The sequence below is a fragment of the Loxodonta africana genome, chromosome 7 (assembly GCF_030014295.1).
Source record: "Loxodonta africana isolate mLoxAfr1 chromosome 7, mLoxAfr1.hap2, whole genome shotgun sequence".
Lineage (NCBI taxonomy): Eukaryota > Metazoa > Chordata > Mammalia > Proboscidea > Elephantidae > Loxodonta > Loxodonta africana.
This window is the reverse complement of record NC_087348.1, coordinates 127,567,344-127,585,918: the sequence shown is the minus strand read 5'-3', so window position 1 is coordinate 127,585,918 and position 18,575 is coordinate 127,567,344. Positions and strand designations below refer to the sequence as shown.

The window sequence follows — 18,575 nt, the reverse complement described above, 5'->3', positions numbered from 1 at the left end:
GATTTTTCTCTACTTCTCTGGAAAGGATGAAAATAAAATTAAATGAGGCAATGTAGGTAAAAGGAGTTTATAAATAGCAGTGCTTTGTATGAAGTAAGGCATACACAAACAATAGTTATTTTATGCTTAAAGGCAGAATAGTAACCATCATGGCTAAAGGTGGGGAATCTGCTTTCCTGATGCTTCAGGACCTGAAGTGAGTCCTCGGGTGTCCTCACCAACTGTACCAACAAACCAAGTACATTCTTGCATTTTCCTTTTCCAAGAGAAGACTGTATGTTAAGGACTTCATTGTAACACCATATATCTAACAGGGCCAGATTTGTGGGCATGAGTTTGTGTGGGCTTGGTTTCCTAAAATCAGAACGCAGGCTATTCATTTTCAATGGACTACTCTTTGCCTAAAGTGTTTGGACTCCTTTTACGAGCTCTAGGACTTTTTTTTTTTTTTTGATGGAGACTAGGTTATGCTGCCTTTTAAAAATGTTAATTCAAGTATAGTAGACAGCATTCCTTATATTGAGAGCTTTTGAACTCTGCCACTGAACAGGAATACAAAGGAAGCCCTTAAAAGCAATGCAGATGATGTACTGTCTACATCTAGGCCTCTGTTTATAGTTTGCAAAAGCAGTGGGAAAATCATGATCAAAGGCAGGGTAATTCATACAGAAAATTGTAAGACCACTTCATCTGGCTAGATTCTCTAAAGTCTTTGATTCAAATGGTTTACACAAAGGAAAAAATTCCTCCTAAGTTCAGAGTTCTTTCTGGCAATAAATGTTCAGTATAAACAGGAAGACTGCTTGAGCCTCTTGTAAATTTTAGGAACAAATGACACTCATTGCCTTGCACTCAGTAATTTGACTTTGAGACAAGAGTTAGAATGATTAGGAAAAAGTTCCTGTTCCAAGGTCAATGAAAAAGTTACTTGCCATTACCATAATTAGAATTTTGTATGTGTATATATGCACAACAGTAGTTTGTTGAAAGAATGTGAAGGGGATATGCTATTTAATATCCTTAATAATAGCTCTAAGATTCTATGATTCTAGAGAACTTGGCAATTAAATTATCATAACTAAATAAGAGAACTAGGAACTCCGATTTTTATCCTGTCATTGATACTGCACAACAAGAATATTAAACAGTTTCCCCAAAGCTGGAATAATATAATTTTCAAAGAAACCATCCATTCTAATTCAGAAAAAAAAAAAAAAGCCAGTCAAAGTTTTTAGCAGGATTGATGCTTGATGCCTAGTCTTTACTTAAAAAAAGTGTAATTTGTGCATAATTGCCATGGAAACAAATAGAATGAATTAATGGAGAAATCTCAAGTAGATACGCCACACATTTATTTAAAAAGAGAGCCCTCCTGCTAGGGGACCTGGTCTTTGGGGACACCTAGGTCAGTTGGCATAGCACAGTTCATGAAAAGAATGTTCTACCTCCTGCTTTGGTGAGTAGTGTCTGAGGTCTTAAAAGCTTACAAGCAGCCATCTAAGATACAACTATTGGTCTCATCTTGACCAGAGCAAAGGTGAATGAAGAAAGCCAGGAAGCAATTAGTCCAAAGGACTAATGGAGCACATAAACGACAGCCTCCACTAGCCTCATACCAGAAGCACTATATGGTGCCCAGCTACCACCACTGACAGCTCTGACCAGGATCACAATAGAGGGTCATGGACAGACCAGGAGAAAAATGTAGAACAAAATTCAAATTTACAAAAAAAGACCAAACTTACTGGTCTGACAGGAACCCCCCAAGACTATGGCCCCTAGACACCCTTCTAATTCAGAACTGAAGCCACTCATGGATTCCACCTTTTAACCAAATATTACACAAGTCTATAAAACAAACAATAACGCCTGCAAGGAACAATCAAGTACAGGTGACCAAAAGGGCAACACCTGCTCCAAAGTAAGGCTGGGAAGGCAGGAAGTGGCAGGAAAACCAGAGGAATGGAGATGAGGAACTGGGATGGAAGGGGGGTGAGTGCTAACACATTGCAGGGACTGCAATCAATGTCAGAACAATTTATGTCTAAATTAAATTTTCACCTAAGAACAATTAAAATGTTAAAAAAAAAAACCCTCCTGTTCTGAATTTCCTCTGCTGAGAAACTAGCTATGCAGTTAGCAACTTAATCAACAGGCTGAAGAATTTTTTTTTTTTTGAAGGGAAGAATGTGTTCGATAGTACACACTTTTAACATCTTTTACTTCCATCTAAGATCTGGGAATAAGATACGTCTCTGAATAAGGCTGAGTGGACTTTTTCAAAGTATATGAAAAAAAAAAACTTGAAACATTCTCATTTATCTGGGTCCTCATAAACAATGGGAACATTTAGAGTTAAAAGCAAAATAGAAAGAATGCACATCAATTTTTTTTGTTTTGCTTTTTCTCTTTTTTATAAATGCAACCCGCAAACCCATCTGTCTTCACCTAGAAGGACCAGCATTTTAGAAAGCGCATTGGCCTCTGTGTGTCTGGGAAGCTGAAGTCAGAGCCACTGAACTTTTCTTCCGGGCGGCAGGGAAAGGCGGGGGACGCTGAAAGATGGAGGACGCTCATCTTTTTTGCCACAGAGGGAAGCGCAGCCTAGACTCCTCTTTTGAGACACTCTTATTTGGCCCCTTCTTTCTACTCCTTACCCTAAGGGCAGAACGACCAAGGCTCTTCTGGGGCTAAAGCAAGCGCAGTGGAGCCAGACGCTGGGAGCGACTGCTGGTTTGCAAAGAAGCAAGCTTTGGAATAAAGCAGCTCCGCGGCAAACTGGCGGCCAGAGGTGTGCTCGCGCTGTGGTGTGTCTGTTGCTGAGCTTTCAAAAGCCTTTCCCCTCTCTCCACTCTTGCATTTTGAGCAGCATTTGCAGCCCAGTGCAAACGAATCGCATATTTGGCGCCAAGAGCCCAGCAGACTAGGGACCGGGCATCACTCCCTGGCCTCCCCCCGGGCCCAGTCCTAGGTAGTGGAGCCTGTAGCGAAACTGCGCGAGCGCCTCTGCCCGAGACGTCAGCGACCGCGGCTGCAGGTGGCAAGGGGAGCTGTCCAGCACTAGTGCGGAGCCCACCAGCCACCGGCGGGAGCCAGGCGCCCAGCGCGCCCGCCAGGCTGAGGCTCAGCAACAGGGCTCCTTCGGAGCAGACCCTTCCCTCACTCACTGTCTCCCGCCCTGAGCTCCCTGCGCGCCCACGAGGCCTCGCTCGAGACAGGGAACGCAAAAGAGTCGTGTTCCCAAGAGCTGCTCCAGCCGGATGGGCGCCAAGATGTTGCCCCTGCCCTTCCCTTCCACTGGAGCGTGTCCTGTGGAATCGGCGGGCTGGACCGCTCAGTTTTTCCCCTCCGCATCGGAACTTTCCAGTTAAACTCGGAGGAAGGCGGGAAAAGGACAAACATGGACCCTAATCCCCCACTTCGTGTCCTCACGCGTCTCCGAGGTGTCTCCAGAGGGAGGTCCCCGCTACCGGCCCCGCGCCCCTCTCCCCTCCAGTGCCCGCCGGGGCCCGTCTGCACCCCGGTTGCCTCTCCCGGTCTGGGGTATAGGGTGTTTGGGGCTGGACCCCTCGGTCGGGTCGGAGCCACGGTGTTCTCTTCCTCAGAGCTAGGGGATGGTGGGAGCAGGAGGGCGCGCAGAGGACGGCAACGAAGTGTCCTCATAGCTCCTGAAACGTGGCGACAGGCGAGGCAGAGACTCCCAATGAGTATGATGGCGACACGTGATACCGGCGGAGGGAGAGCATGGGGGGGGGGATAAAGAGAGAAGGAGGGAGGCGGGAGGAGAGGGGCGGGTAGAGAGAGGGAAGGGGGGCGAGATAGGCGCGCAGGCAGCAAAAGCCTCGGCTTCGCCGTCCGCGCCGGCCGCAGCCTCCCCGCCCCGCCGCTTGCGGTCACACGCGAAGCCTCCCCGAGCGGGAGCGCGGCGCACGGTGATGCGCCGAGGCGGGCGCTGAGGCGGCGCCGCGCGAGCAGCAGCAGAGGCGGCGGCGGCCCCCAGCCCAGCCCGGCGCGGCCACCGCGCCCGGGCCCCACGGTGCGGCGGCTCCCCCCCGTTCCCGCCATGAGCAGTCGGCTCGGGGGGCTCCGCGGCCCTGGGGACGCCCGCCCAACCGAGCGCGACCGCAGCGCCCCGTGGCCCCGACGCGCTTAACGCCGCCGCTCGCCGGTCCCGCTGCCGCCGCCGCCCGCGTCCCCGCCGCCGCCGCCGCCTCGGCCGCCGCAGCGCCGCCCGCAGCATGTCTCGGAGGAAGATTTCGTCCGAGTCCTTCAGCTCGCTGGGCTCCGACTACCTGGAGACCAGCCCGGAGGAGGAGGGGGACTGCCCCCTGTCTAGGCTCTGCTGGAACGGCAGCCGGAGCCCGCCCGGGCCGCCGGAGCCTCGTGCCGCCGCCGCCGCCGCCCCGGCCCCGGCCGCCTCCGCCGCCGCCGCCGCCGCCGCCGCCGCCGCCGCCACGGCCGGGGCCAGGAGGGCGCAGCGCCGGAGGCGGGTCAACCTAGACTCGCTGGGCGAGAGCATCAGCCGCCTGACGGCACCCTCGGTGAGCAGGGGCGGAAGGAGGGCCCGCGCTCCCGGGGAGAGGACAGGCCGGGCAAAGTTGGCGCGGGGCGAGCCGGGGCGTGCGCAGAGCCCACCGCTGGGGGGCGGCCCGGCTTCGCCCCGCCCGGCCTACGGTTACTGGCGGCCCCGGGCGGGACCCGAACCCCTGGGCTCTGGTGGGGTGGGGGGTTAGAGGACGGGAAAGGAGTAGGACTCCACTCTTTGGGGTCTCCTGATCCGAGGGCCTGCCTGACCACCTCCGGTTTTAAGCTGTCCTTCCTCGCTGTCACCCCATTCAGCCCCTGGTGCACCTTTACACCCACCTGTTTTCTTTCTCCCAAACTTTCCCAGTCTCTGTTCCGCAGTTTCCATTTACATGTCTCGCATCCCTTTTCCAGCATCCCGAAGGAGCTCCAGCTCCTTCCGGGAAACCCTTCCTGTCTTTTTTCCCACACTCTCTTGGTCTTAGCATGACCTTGTCTGGCATCTTTGAATCCCACAGGCTATATGCATTCAGCGTTGCATCCCTTTTCTCAGATCTTCAGGAACTCTGTCAGATACTTTTCTAAGTTGCCTTCTGGTGAAGACACCTCTAGTCTCTCTTTTTCTCTCCACCCCATAGCTTTTTGTCCTACTCACTGGGCATTTACTGGCTACACCTTCTCTGTGTAAACTAGGTGCCTGGTTTTCTAAGTCTCTCTGGTATTTCTTGCATCCATACTTCATCCTTCATGCTCCCTTCTCTCCTTCTTTCATGACTTCCTTTCACAAATATTTGTTGAATGAATACATGCCTTCCTAGACCTCTTGAAACTTGTGCTCATTAAGGGATGTCTGTATCGGCAATTCCAGGTGAACACCAGACTCCCTCTGGTTCTAGGCATCCTTCCAGAACAATATTGCCTCATTCCTGCTCAGACATTTTCAGCAACCCTTGACTTTTACCGTTTGCAGGATCCCAGACCTCTTGTTTTGGTCTTTCCCTGTCTGAGTGAGCTCTGTTTTCAAGAATCCACTCTAGTGTAGACGGAATTGAAGGAGAAGGAAATGTTGCCTGCCGCCCTCTTCCTTTTCTCTGTTCAGTGTCAGACTTCCATCCTCCACTTATCCTCACCTTGACCTTGGTTGGCTACAAGGACTTTTAACTCCTGACAGCACTCTCACTTGCCTACCCTGAGGCTTTTACTTCCTCAAAGTTACCGGTATGAACCTGAACATTGATCTTGTTTGACTGCTTTTGTGTTTTCCTTTTAAAACTACTCTTGCAGATGGTAGGAGGAATGGAAGAGGAGTGGGATCCTGAAGGATTCTGCCTAGTACCAGGTAGTCCTAAAATGTTTAGGCCCTTGCACTAATGGAGAAGGGCATTTTCTTGACTAGAGAAATTACTCTTTGGGTCATCTTCCTCTTGTGTGTTTTTCCCTTTAATTTACCTTCCTTATTGATAACCTAGGAAACAAAGCTCAGGAGGGGTTGACTACTATTTGCTTTTCTTCACTGCAAATATTTCCCAGGAAGCATAATCTTAGGAGCTATTTAGTGTTGCATATTATTGAACATAAGCCTTTATAAAAGGAGTCCAGTCCCTTTGTGCAGCTGTAGTTTTGTGTCTGTACCTAAAGCAGCATTTGTGCAGTTTGGGATACTCATCCTTTAGAATGTTGCTGTCGTTAGGTGCTGTTGAGTCCATTCTGACTCATAGCGACCTGATAGGACAGAGTAGAACTGCCTATAGGGTTTCCAAGGAACAGCTGGTGGATTTGAACTGCCGACCTTTTGGTTGGCAGCTGAACTCTTAACCACTACACCACCAGGGCTCCTCCTTCAGTATATTTGGTTCAAATTTGATACAGTGATTTTACTAAAGATGATTATTAGGTTTTTCTGAATTTTAAAATAATACTGAAGTTTTCTTTTTGCCTAAGAATCAGAATTTACAAATTTGCAAAAAGTAACAGTGGTGCCTCTGGCCATACCAATTTAACTTATGACTAATTTCAACAACTTAGATGAGGATGAGAGCAAATAAGCCTAACTCAGATATTTATTGCTGAATACCAAAAAAAAAAAAAAAAAAAACCCCATGGCGGTTGAGTTGATTCCAACTCATAGCGACACTATAGGACAGAGTAGAACTGCCCCATAGGATTTCCAAGGCTGTAATCTTTATGGGAACAGACTGTTAAATCTCTCTACTGCGGAGCGGCTGCAATCTCCAACCTTTTGATTAGCTGCCCAGCGCTTAACCATTGCGCCAACAGGCTCCTTTACTGAAGACTAAGAGGGAGGAAATGGTCTCTGTGTGATACCTTTATAAATAATAGTCAAATGACTTGGACTTTTTGGTGGATCAAAAACATATACCAGTTAATAATTTCCAGAGTAAAAAATTTCAAAATAATTGCAATGATCAAACACATGCAACAGCTCCCATGTACTTTACATGCCCCAATTTATTTCTATTTTGAAAAGAGTCTGTCAGGTGAAATGCTGGGAACCTACAGGTGGGAACATAGTATAAACATTTTCCACATCGTAGTGCATGTCTGAATAGAGTCTCATTGGCCACTGGTGTCACCAGTAGACTTCGTGTCACAAAGAAAACAGAGAGTTAGATTTCAAAGCAATGAACTCTTTTCTCTGTGTTCCTATCCCCGTTTTCTTTTATTTGGCAAACTAGAAGGAACATGGCCTCAAAAAGAGCCAGTAGATTCGTTCTTCTACATTGTGAGGATTCTAAATCTCTCTGAAAACACCTATGGCCAAGGATTATGTCCTGTTTTTTCTCTCTCATTTAGGGCTGGACAGCTGGTTTTTTTTTTCTTGGAACCCTCTGAACAGCCATTACTAAAAGCATTCTTAGACGGGAACTTGTTGTTCTGAGTGTTGTCAGCTTCCTTGCACTCTGTTACAGTGTCCTTGAGGAGAAGCTGTACTTGTTATGAAAGCTCCTGTCTTCACAATCACTTAGGATTTGGTGTTTTTTGTTTTTAAGAATAATTTGCAAGTAGGAAAATGGAAATGTATTTAATAAATAGGAATATGTTGCCAAGTAACTGATCTAATTATTTGACCCATAAAACATACAAACTCCGAGGGAGAAAGATGTGGCAGTCTGCCTCTGTAAAGATTACAGCCTCGAAAACCTTTTGGGTCAGTTCTACTCTGTCCTATAGGGTTGCTGTCAGTTGTAATCGACTCAATGGCACACGACAATAACATAGCCATTTTTAGATGCATTGTGGGTTATAAGGATTCTAATATTTTACACCATTGTAATAATAAAAGTAAATGAATTAGTGCAATTGAACCAATACCAGAATTCAGGAGGCCTGATTCTAATTCTGTCCTGGACACTGAATACTTGTGTATCCTTGGTTACATTACCTTAACTCTCTGGGATCCTTCTCATTTGTAAGGTGAGAATGTTGAGTGCTATAAACTAGGGTGCCTTTCTGTTCTGAGATTCTGTGAAACATGTATTGTCAGAGTTTCAGCAAACTGTCATCATGGCATATGAAAGAAAAACAAGGTATGTAAGAGTTTTAAAGCTTTTGAGGAGGGAAGATTACTTTCTGAAATGGTGACATCAAAAATACTGTTTAATCCACCTAATTATTAAAATATTTGCACATCCATTATGTGGAAAATATTGTGCAAAGCACTAATGATACAAATGCTGGACAAAACATAGTCTTTGACCTCATGTAACTTGTTTATTGTAGTCTTTATTTTAAATAAATGTTGTTCAGGGAAAACACAGAACTCCAATTGTCTTGGAACTGTCCAAAACCAAAAACTGAACCTGTTGCCGTCAAGTCGATTCCAACTCCTAGCGACCCTACAGGACAGAGTAGAACTGCCCCATAGGGTTTCCAGTCAGCACTGGTGGATCTGAACTGCAGATCTTTTGCTTAGCAGCTGAGCTCTTAACTGCTTTGCCACCTAGGAGAGGTTTTATTACCATGCATTTTGAGTGGTTTGTTGTCCGTTGCAAATCTGTGGGGCACAGCCATAATAATGAAAGTAACCCTAAGGAGCTGATTGAAGATGTATAAAGCACTTGTTACATTATTTATTTTGAAATAATTTAATATTTGGGAACGCATATGGAGTAACGCCTGGGGATTTTACATCATTGGAGAATTTAGTAATTCATTTATTTGGATTTTATACTTACGAGTTAGAGGAGCTTAGAACCTTCTCGTTCTGACACCCGTTTTGGGTTTGCTAATGCCAGCCTGTCAGTGAAGATATCCCAGGAGACCACGTCAAAGAGGGGGCTTCCCTAGGTTTCCTGTCAGAGAACTATAGGCTCTTAAAACATTGCAGGGGGCTTTGGATAGCTCAGAGGCTACCAAGAGCAGAATGATAGGAAGATAAGTAGTATAATTAGAAGGATCGGTATATAAGGGGATGAAAAGCTACTAACAGAGCTCATTGTCCAAGATATGGAGGGAACACTGAGGGAGGAAAAATGAAGGGAGGGCTGGATTCAAGTGGCAAAAAACCAAAACGTGTTTCATTATTTTGGGAAAGGGAATTATATTGATATGTGCCTAGAATAAAGTAAAAAAACTATCTGGCATGTGTAAGCCATTTAAAGAACAAAATGAGAGTATAATTAGCATATAAGTAATAAAAAATGTAAAAAAAAAAATATTCCTAGGCTGGAATATATTGGTGAAGTTAGATATTTAATAAATTTATGTATTGCCATCAAAGTTTTTTGTAATTTGGCGCTCATTTTGGCTAACAGTTCTAAGCAACAGGTTCATTACAATGGAATATTAGACAAAATGTATTCCAGTAGTTTAATGCTTTCATATTTGTAGCAACTAGATACCATAATCTGAAATCAGGATTTAATGGGCATCTTTTACCTTTCTCTACTTCATCCTTAATCCAGAAACAACTTGACAAAGTTGAAAGAAAGGGTTTTGGAGTCTGACAGATTTGGGTTTGCATAAACCCCGGCTGAGTCCCTTACTACATGTGAGACTCTGGGCTAGCACCACTTACTTTCTCATAGCCTTCCCCACCATGTCTTTTGTGAAGTAGTGTTATTGTGTGCCATGAAATTGATTCCAACTCGTGGTGACCCTATAGGACAGAGCAGAACTGCCCCACAGGGTTTCCTAGGCTGAAATCTTTTGCAGGAGCAGATAGTGAGGTCTTTTTTCCTTCAGAGTGTCTGGTAGGTTCGAACTTCCGACCGTTCCATTAGCAGCCATACCCTTAACCATTGTGCCACCAGGGCTCCTTCTTTTGTGAAATAGGAACAATAAAGAACTGGCAAGCTGCTCCTATGAAGATTGCAGCCTGGAAAACCCTATGGGGTATTTTTGCTCTGTCACATGGGGTCACCATGAGTCGAAAATTGACTCACTCGCACCTAACAACAGCAACAGGTTTATTGTAAAAGAGGGGCAATATTCTTTGTAAATTTCCCCAAACCCAATAACTGTTAGTTTCAGGCTGATGTTCATTAATTTCCAACAAATTTGAATGCCTCCATATGATCTAAAAATTTTCTTTTTTTCCCTCAACAACTCATTTGCTAATCACCTTATTGAAAGGGTCCATAGACTAGGTTAACAGATGTCAAATATTTAAAAAAAAGTGATAAACAGCACTTTAGTTTGCTGGCGTTGCCTGGCCAAGCCATTAAAAAATTAAAACAGGAGTCCTTTTTGGGCTCCCTGGCAATGACTGGCGCGGGCACACACGCATATGTTATAATTGCTGATTCCAGCATTTCCATCAAACTACTAAATAGTATGTGCCAGTATGAAAGCAACTATTACCAATTCTATATAACTATGAGGATATACGGAGCCCTGGTGGTGCAGTGTTTAAGAGCTTGGCTGCTAACCAAAGAGGTCAGCAGTTTGAATCCACCACCCACTGCTTGGCAAGCCTATGGGGCAGTTTTACACTAACCTGTAGGGTTGCTATGAGTCAGAATCGACCTGATGGCAAAGGGTTTTTTTTTGATGATATATATTTGGTTTTATATATATATATATAAATATATAAGACATATGTGTATATATATATCTAAAACCCAAACCCATGGCCGTCGAGTTGATATATATATATAATTTTACAACAAATTAGTTTTAAATTAGAAAAAATTAGGTGACATAGAAACTGCTTGTTTCATTTGCCTGAGAATTTCAAGCATTCCTGGCCCATTGCAGTCACGTTAATTGTACGTGTATTTAAAAGTTTTGGCTATGAGATGCAACAGTTACCCGGCTAAGGGCATTTGTGTTTTGTGTGAGTGTACAAGGCTTTGTTTTTATTTGACTCTCAGCTTACTTGCTAGGCCTTCATTTTAAAGGAGAACTTTGACAATGGGAAGTGACATCAACGATTATTAGTTTGTAAGTAATCAGTGATTATATATTCCTTTTCAGCCTTCAGATACCTTGAAGGACTCTGAGATACGTGGGCAGAGTGCTTGCTTGAGTACTGTTAGGTGTTTTTCTCTCTGTATCATCAACACTCTTTTTGTTCACCTTTGTGTTGTCTTGCTGCCTCTATCATACGGAGCTGAAACTAAAATTTAAAAATTACATATCTTATTGAATATGATTACAAAATAAGTGTGCTGTTTCAAGACATACACATTGTGCACCATGAGTTAGCAAGAAAATATAATTATTCCTTTTGGAATTTCAGGTACATCTAGGGGAAAAAAAAAAAAACTTTAAGTGGCCTAAGCAGAGAGAATATTTGCAAGGGGTATCTAGTGACTGGATCCCTGGTGGTGCAGTGGTTAAAAGCTACAGGTGTTAATCAAAAGGTCGGCAGTTCAAATCCACCATCTGCTCCTTGGAAACCCTACGGGGCAGCTCTACTCTGTCCTGTAATGTTGCTATGAGTCGGAATTGACTCGACAGCAACGGGTTTATCTGTTGACTGGATTTTCTCTGTAGGCCTTTGTTTGATGCATGAGCCAGGGATCTAGCTTAGAATTCAAAGTTCTGTTTAAATTGTGACTCTAGTCTTGATACTCTTATGTATCTGATATTTAGCACGGTGCCTTGTATCTAATGGATGTTCAATAAAGTGTTTAGAATGAACAAATAATGTTCTTGCTTAATTGTCCAATTATGTTGATATTTATTTTGCATTTGATGTTTTTGTGGTATATTTGGTTCTTTCAAACAAACTGTTTAAAATTTTATATCCAGCCTGCAAGAGATGTACTCAAGTGTGTGGACTTGTTTGAATTTTGCTTATACCTGTCATTTAAAGAAAATATTAAAATTAAGTTGTGTTAAAAAGAGCAGATGGAATAGTATCCTCCTCCTGGAACACTTTGAGTGGCCCATTCATATTTTAAGAAGTTAGGTAAATGTAATGACTCACTCTCAGTCTGGATTGCTTACATTTTCTGCACAATTCTTTGTCAAATGAGGGAGAAATATTTGTCAGCAAGTGGGCTATTGCTGCCAAAAATGTACTGCTAGGAGATGGAGTGACATAATCTTGGTCCGCAAATACCACTTCAGGACAGGATCTGAAGATCTAGAATTATGTGCTGTAAGCTCAGAGCACCTCATGAAAATGAAAATTCCAGACATAGAGTGATTTAAGAACTAAGGGAGTTGGAAATATCCGTGAAGGCTAGAGATTTATTGGGGCTGTTGTGTCAAGGGAAATTGAGAGAGTGAACATTCTTATAAATAGAAAAGTGAGAAATCACTTCCTGTACAGTTTTTATTCGAGATTTATTAAACAGTTCTTCATTTAAGCTTGTTGTTGTTAGGTGCCATTAAGTCAATTCCAACTCACAGCAACCTTATGTATGACAAAACGTAACATTGCCCGATTCTGCTCCATCCTCACAATTGTTGCTATATTTGACACCATCGTTGCAGCCACTGTGTTAATCCATCTCATTGAAGGTCTCCCTCTTTTCTGCTGACCCTCTACTTTACCAAGCATGACATCTTTCTCCAGTGATTGGTCCCTCCTCATTTAATCTAGTGATTCTCAAACTTCAGTGCACATAGGAAATACCTGAAGAAAATTGTTAGTTTGGTTCAATAGTTCTAAGGAGAAACCTGGACTCTACATTTTGGACAAACCTTCAAAGTCATGCCTAAAGATGACTGAGTTCCACAACTTCAGGATCATTGATCCAGCCTCAGAAGACTGCTTGCTATTTGAAAAGAACCATCCTAGAAGTAGGTCCTTTGGGATGAATATATCCTAGGTATTCACCTGGAATGGCCCAGTACTGCACCAGTAGGACATAAGTGGTAAGCTAGTGCTGTTATCACCACAACCTATGGCTGAAGCCTCTCCATGGTCAAAATAATCTTGTTGGTTCTGTGGTAGAAGATATTTGAGGTTTCACTGTTTTTGGCTTTGGTTATTTGTGGACTTTCTTCCCATTTTTCCTGTGGATGCTTTGTTTGCTCTCCTATGTTTATGTTCAGTAGTTCACAGGTCATTAATATATGACATGTGTCTTGTGGCCTCTGTCCTCAAAATAAACAAATAGCTATTTGAAAATGTAGAGGATAGTAGTGGCGGAAGAGGGGAAGAAGGGCTATTACGAGGGTCAATTTGACATTGTTGTCGAGTTGCTAGTTACTGTTGAGTCAGTTCCAGCTCATGACAACCCTATGGGTACAGAGTAGAACTGTGCTCCATAGGGTTTTCAAGACTATGACCTTTTGGAAGTAGATCACCTGGCCTTTCTTCTGAGGTGCCCCTGGGTAGGTTAGATTGGCCAGCCTTTCGGCTAGTAGTTGAGCACTTAACCATTTGTGCCACCCACGGACTCTTACAATTTGACATTACCATGATTTTTTTGCATTTTTTCAGAGTGAGATTGACACAGCATTTCTCAAATGCCTTATCTACTGGTCCATTTTGGAGGGATGACTTGTGCAGGTAAAGGGGGGAAGGTGGCGAGGGGGAAAGAAATAGGATCTGAATGCCTGAACAATTTTTTTTTGTGTTTCCTAAAAAGGAAGCAGTAGGCAGTTCATATATCAGTTGGATAGGACGACCCGTCAACCTCTACCAAACTATGACACACATAGTAGTGGTTGCCAGTCTGTACAACCTTAGCCAATTAGTCTTTCTGTTATTCAGTGTCCAAGTTGGGTAGAGGTCTAGTAGACCTTTCCAAATAGATGGTGATCCAACCTTTGAAGAAATTTATATTTGCAGAGAACTCTAGAGCCAGTCTATCATGAGAGGAGGCTGTCTGTGCATATGTCCTGATGTTACCTTAATTGCAAGTCCTTGAAGTTCACTAGACTCCTTTGTTGTTCACTGTCCTATATTTGTTATGTGTGATTCTGCTGTGGCCAGTGGAGGAAATCAAAATGTTCTAAAACATGTTTCCATTCCTTGTTGCTTTATACCTATGCTTCTTCATGCATTGGCCTTCCAATTTAATATTGACGGTTGATGGTTTTTCTGAATAGCTTTATATATATTTATCCTGTTTTCTGTCATTGCGTTTTTTTCCTGTAGAATAATAAGTTATTTACTACATCTCTATTAGAGGACTAATCGTGTTATACCGTGATTTTGGTTTATTATGCCTCCTTAAAACAGAAACCATGTTTTATTCATCTTTGTGTGCTCATACCTAGCAGAGGGACTGAATTATAAAGGTGCTCAGTAAATGTTTGTTGGAAGAATGGATAATTGAATATATCCTTGTGTAGTTTGTGGTTTAAGTGGTACTGTTCTGTAGGGTACAATGGTTTTGTGTTGCCATATTGTAGTTGAGTACTTTATTTTAACTTTCCTGTTTATAACTCTTTCTCAGATACAATTAAGAGTAAGAATAGTTATGGTATCACTTTAAAAAATGCTTTTAGATTTTCAAAACACTACCGTATCTGTTATTTTTTGAAGCTTCACAGTAATCTATAGATTTCACTCAAATTATCCCTAACTTTGGTGGGTATCTTAAAATGCTTACAGACCCAGCAAGTATTTGAGGGAGCATATGTATTGGCACTTACAAGTGTTTGTGTGTTATCTCTTATAGAACACCACCATACTATTATTTAGTTATTGTTTGGGTATATAAGAAATCCTGTGTTATCAAGCATTCTATTAACCAAAAGTCTCTACAGCCCTACACATCTACACATATGTCCTACGGTAATTATTAATGGACATAATAATAACACTGGAGGGGAGGGATAGTCCTTGGGAAATATGGTAAAGGTAAAGTTAGAAATTGTTAATTTAAGGAATGGGGAAGAAGACTTACCAGGAGCAACTGGAAGTATTATTGGGTATTTTTTGAGGGCCCAGCTGAAATTGGAGATAATGAATGTGTAGCCCAAACTGAGAGAATAAATATGACTTCGAGAGGTGCAAAGTGGTTAAGGTATTAATTGTATATGAAAAGGCTTTTATGTTGGACTGAAGTTGATTAGTGTTTACATTATGTTTTTAAATTTAGAACCAACCCTTAAAAATTAGAAGGATATTCAATTACATCAGTCAATGAATTATTTATGGTCCCTGGTTGTAACACAATAAATTTTCTTTGGTGCAGACTTGATACATAGCTTCCTGGGTATAAGAGAGCCTGTGGGATTTAGGGTAACGAATGTCTGCCAGAACATTTCACATTGTATTGGAGAGCGCAGCATTTGTTTTTCTTATCTGAAAAGGTAGAAATTGGTTCCGGTGAATCAAACATTCTGATTAATGAACTATTACATATGCCATATCAATTCGTAAGTGGTAAGTGAGTAGGTGAAATTCAGTAAAATACACTTAAAAGTTAAGTTATTTTCAATTTGTTAATCAGCCTTTGATGATCCCAAAGGTACTCCTGTGTGTTTCATTGCCTCTGTGTCATCATATGAGTGTTAATTATCACTGTGCTATAGATGTTTAGACATTCTGGTAAATGGAGTGCTTTAGAGAATCAAATGGTTAATAACAAAAAAGTTTCCTCGACATGGAAGCGCTCAGGTACTAAATGGTTCTTGTGGTCTGAAAGAGTTAATGTGCATACTCAATTTCTCATCTTCCACCAGGGACTCTCTTAGGTGAAGGGAGACATTTATGAGTGGATTTTCAAATAACATTTTTTAAAAAACTTGTAGAGTTCTGTGTATAATTTGGTTAATGTGCTTGTCTTGTTTTTCCTGAAAACACCTTTAAGCCTGTTTGTGTGTGTGCGCACAGGGGTGAGTGAGGAGGGGTGGGGGGGAGATGCTGCAACTCAATAAACCCTGTATTTTGATTTTTGCTTTAATTTGACTTTGGGGAAATAACTTTTCTTTATCTATTTCCCATCTCTGAAATCACATCTAATAAGCTAATCTCTTACTCAAGGTTGAACATGTAATAAAATGTGAACAGTGAATTGAAGACATTGTGTTTACTGTTACTAATGACCTTGCTGTACTGCTTCACTGCTTTCTGGGAAACCAAAACATTGGCTACGTTCCTTTTCTTTCTGCATTCTGGGAAAAGAACGGGTTTTAGAGTTAGGCAAACCCCTATTCCCCTGCATTCGTGGAGAGATCAACCTCTTTGAGATGTTTCGTATCTATAAAATCAGGGTATTACTTATAGGATTATGAAGATTAAAAGTCTAATGACTAGCACAGTATTTGGGATATAGTAAATGCTCAATAAATTTTGGTACCTTTCTCCAACCTCTTATACATTATCCTACTGATATGCATATTGATAGCCACATCTCCTGACCCCTTCGGTTAACTCCAGCCACAATCTTTGGCAAAACCTCTGAATATTACCTTTCTTTTTTTTTTTTGTTGGTCTTGTTTCCCGTAGAAAGCCCTCTCATGCTTTTTATGGAAAATATTTTCGACATTTTTGTATGTACAACATTTCAGGGCTATTGTCTAATATGCTTACAAGTGACCTTCCCTCCCAGAAATTTAAAAACAGATGTGGTCTTACTGGTTATTTGTTTGTTCAGCCATTCATTTACTCCTCACATTCTCTTATTCAGGCAGCAATTATTTAGCTAACGAACACTTACTAATTCACCCAGCATGCATTCGATATGAGTTAAACACACATGAAGGGAGACACTCAGGTGGAAATTTGATATAAGCCTTTTGGATTAAAAAATGTAAAATCACCATTTTAAAAGTTACTAAATAATGTGCACAATAGCTGTCTCTGCCCCTCCCTCTGTCTCTGGCCCTCATCCTATCCTGACCTTTCTTCATTTGTCATGATGTGGAGGACACATGGACAACAGAAGGGTCTGTATGCAAAAAGACCAGTTGAGCTATAACCATGATAGTAATAATAGTTATAATAATATTGAACCCTTATGCTGTACAAGGCACTGTGGTGAGTGCTCTACGCATTTTATTTCATTGAATGCCACAACAGTAATGCAGTGGTGATGCCTTACTATAGTCTACAAGATGTCAAGAGCCTACCCCTTTGATCTCACCTTGTGATGCTTTAATCCGCACTCAAGGTTCTACTGTATGGCCTTGAATGTGCCAAGCAAGCGCCATCTTGCGTCATGACTTTCCTATTCTGCATGCCTGAAATGTTTACCCTAATTCTCCACATGGAGTCCCTGGATGATGTGAACAGGTAAGCACTCAGCTATTAGCTGAAAGGTTGATGGTTCAAACCCAGCCAGAGGCACCTCAGAAGATAGGCCTGGTGAGCTGCTTCTGAAAGGTCACAGCCTTCAAAACCCTATAGAGTAGATCTACTCTGCACACATGGGGTCGTCATGAGTCAGAACCGACTCTACAACAACTAATGATAATAAGAAATTCTCTATATGACTAGATCTTTCTTTGCTTTCAGATTTTAGCTCAGTGTCATCTTATCAGGCAGTAGCCCTCCCTCATCAAACATTCTCACATATTACTGTTATTTCCATCATAGTACATCACCCTGAGAAATTATCTTTTCATCTCCTTGCTTGTTAATTTCCTGTCTTTCCCCGCTGTAATTTAAGTCTACAAGGGCAGGGACCTTGTCTAGGTTGCTTCCTGTGATCTTTGCAGTGTCTGGGATAGTCCTGCCTAGGGGTAGGTTCTCAATAAATCTTTATTGACTGAATGAATGAGTGTTATTTTGAAGGAAGTCTTAGGACTTCAAAATGAAAGAGAATAATTAAGGATAAGTTACAGGGTAGGAGAAGGAGAATTAGCATTTGTTAGGCAACTGCTATCGGTCTTATTGAGTGTTTTCATACTATGTATCATGTAATTTTTCATAACAATCTTATGAGACAATTTAGACCCAGAGAAGTTGAGTAACTTGCTTAAGATTATAGATAATTCTTGGTAGAGATAAGATTAAAATCTTTGTCTGTCTAGCTCCAAAGCCTGTATTCCTGCTAACATATGATATATTTCAAACCTAGGTGAATGTGGTAGACATTGGGACGTGCTGCACAGATGCCCATTGAGGAATGAAGAATTGATTCCCCTGTATACTGGGGCACTGTTATCAGTCATCCCTCAGCTGTGGCTCCCCTGTGTGCATTTTCTGGACAGAAGAGGGCTGTATTGCTCAGGGTCATGCCCCATTCCTGTGACGGATCAGAATGAGGATATAAAGGCTTGACCCCCTTGCCCTAATTTGGGGCAGCTCTGAAGTCAGAACTCCATGTATAGTCAGCTGCGACCTCCATTGAGGCTGCATCACGGTGCCACTTCTCCCTTTGCCCAGTCCTGCTTCCTTCTCTCCCCTCTCAGGGCGTTGGTCCCAAGAGCATTCTCTGATAAACTTCCTGCGTGCTTGTCTCCTTCTCAGAGTCTGCTTCCCTGGGAACCCAGGCTGTGATATCAAGTTTGAGATTGGCGATGGCATTAATAAAAGTGCAAAGTCTGCAATGGGAAGCTGGTGTTTGGAAGAAATGTAATCATAGTCTTGATTAAGGCTATGATTTTTTTAAGTTTATGTCTAAATGGTTGGTTCTGGACTGTGAGTTTTTTGAGGGATTTACGTTACTGATGGAACCCTGGTGGTGTAGGGTTTAAGAGCTCTGCTGCTAACCAAAAGGTCGGAAGTTTGA

General features: G+C 42.6%; 1 protein-coding gene across 2 annotated transcripts in view; it reads left to right on the top strand.

Moving 5' to 3' along the window:
* The first annotated feature begins 4,238 nt into the window (after positions 1 to 4,238).
* GUCY1A2 (guanylate cyclase 1 soluble subunit alpha 2) overlaps positions 4,239 to 18,575 on the top strand; it is a 420,035-nt gene continuing 405,698 nt past the window's right edge. For both annotated transcript variants that reach the window (XM_064288867.1, XM_064288866.1), the window contains exon 1: positions 4,239 to 4,541. In XM_064288867.1, coding sequence (XP_064144937.1) covers positions 4,239 to 4,541 — 303 coding nt within the window. The remainder of the gene's footprint in view (positions 4,542 to 18,575) is intronic.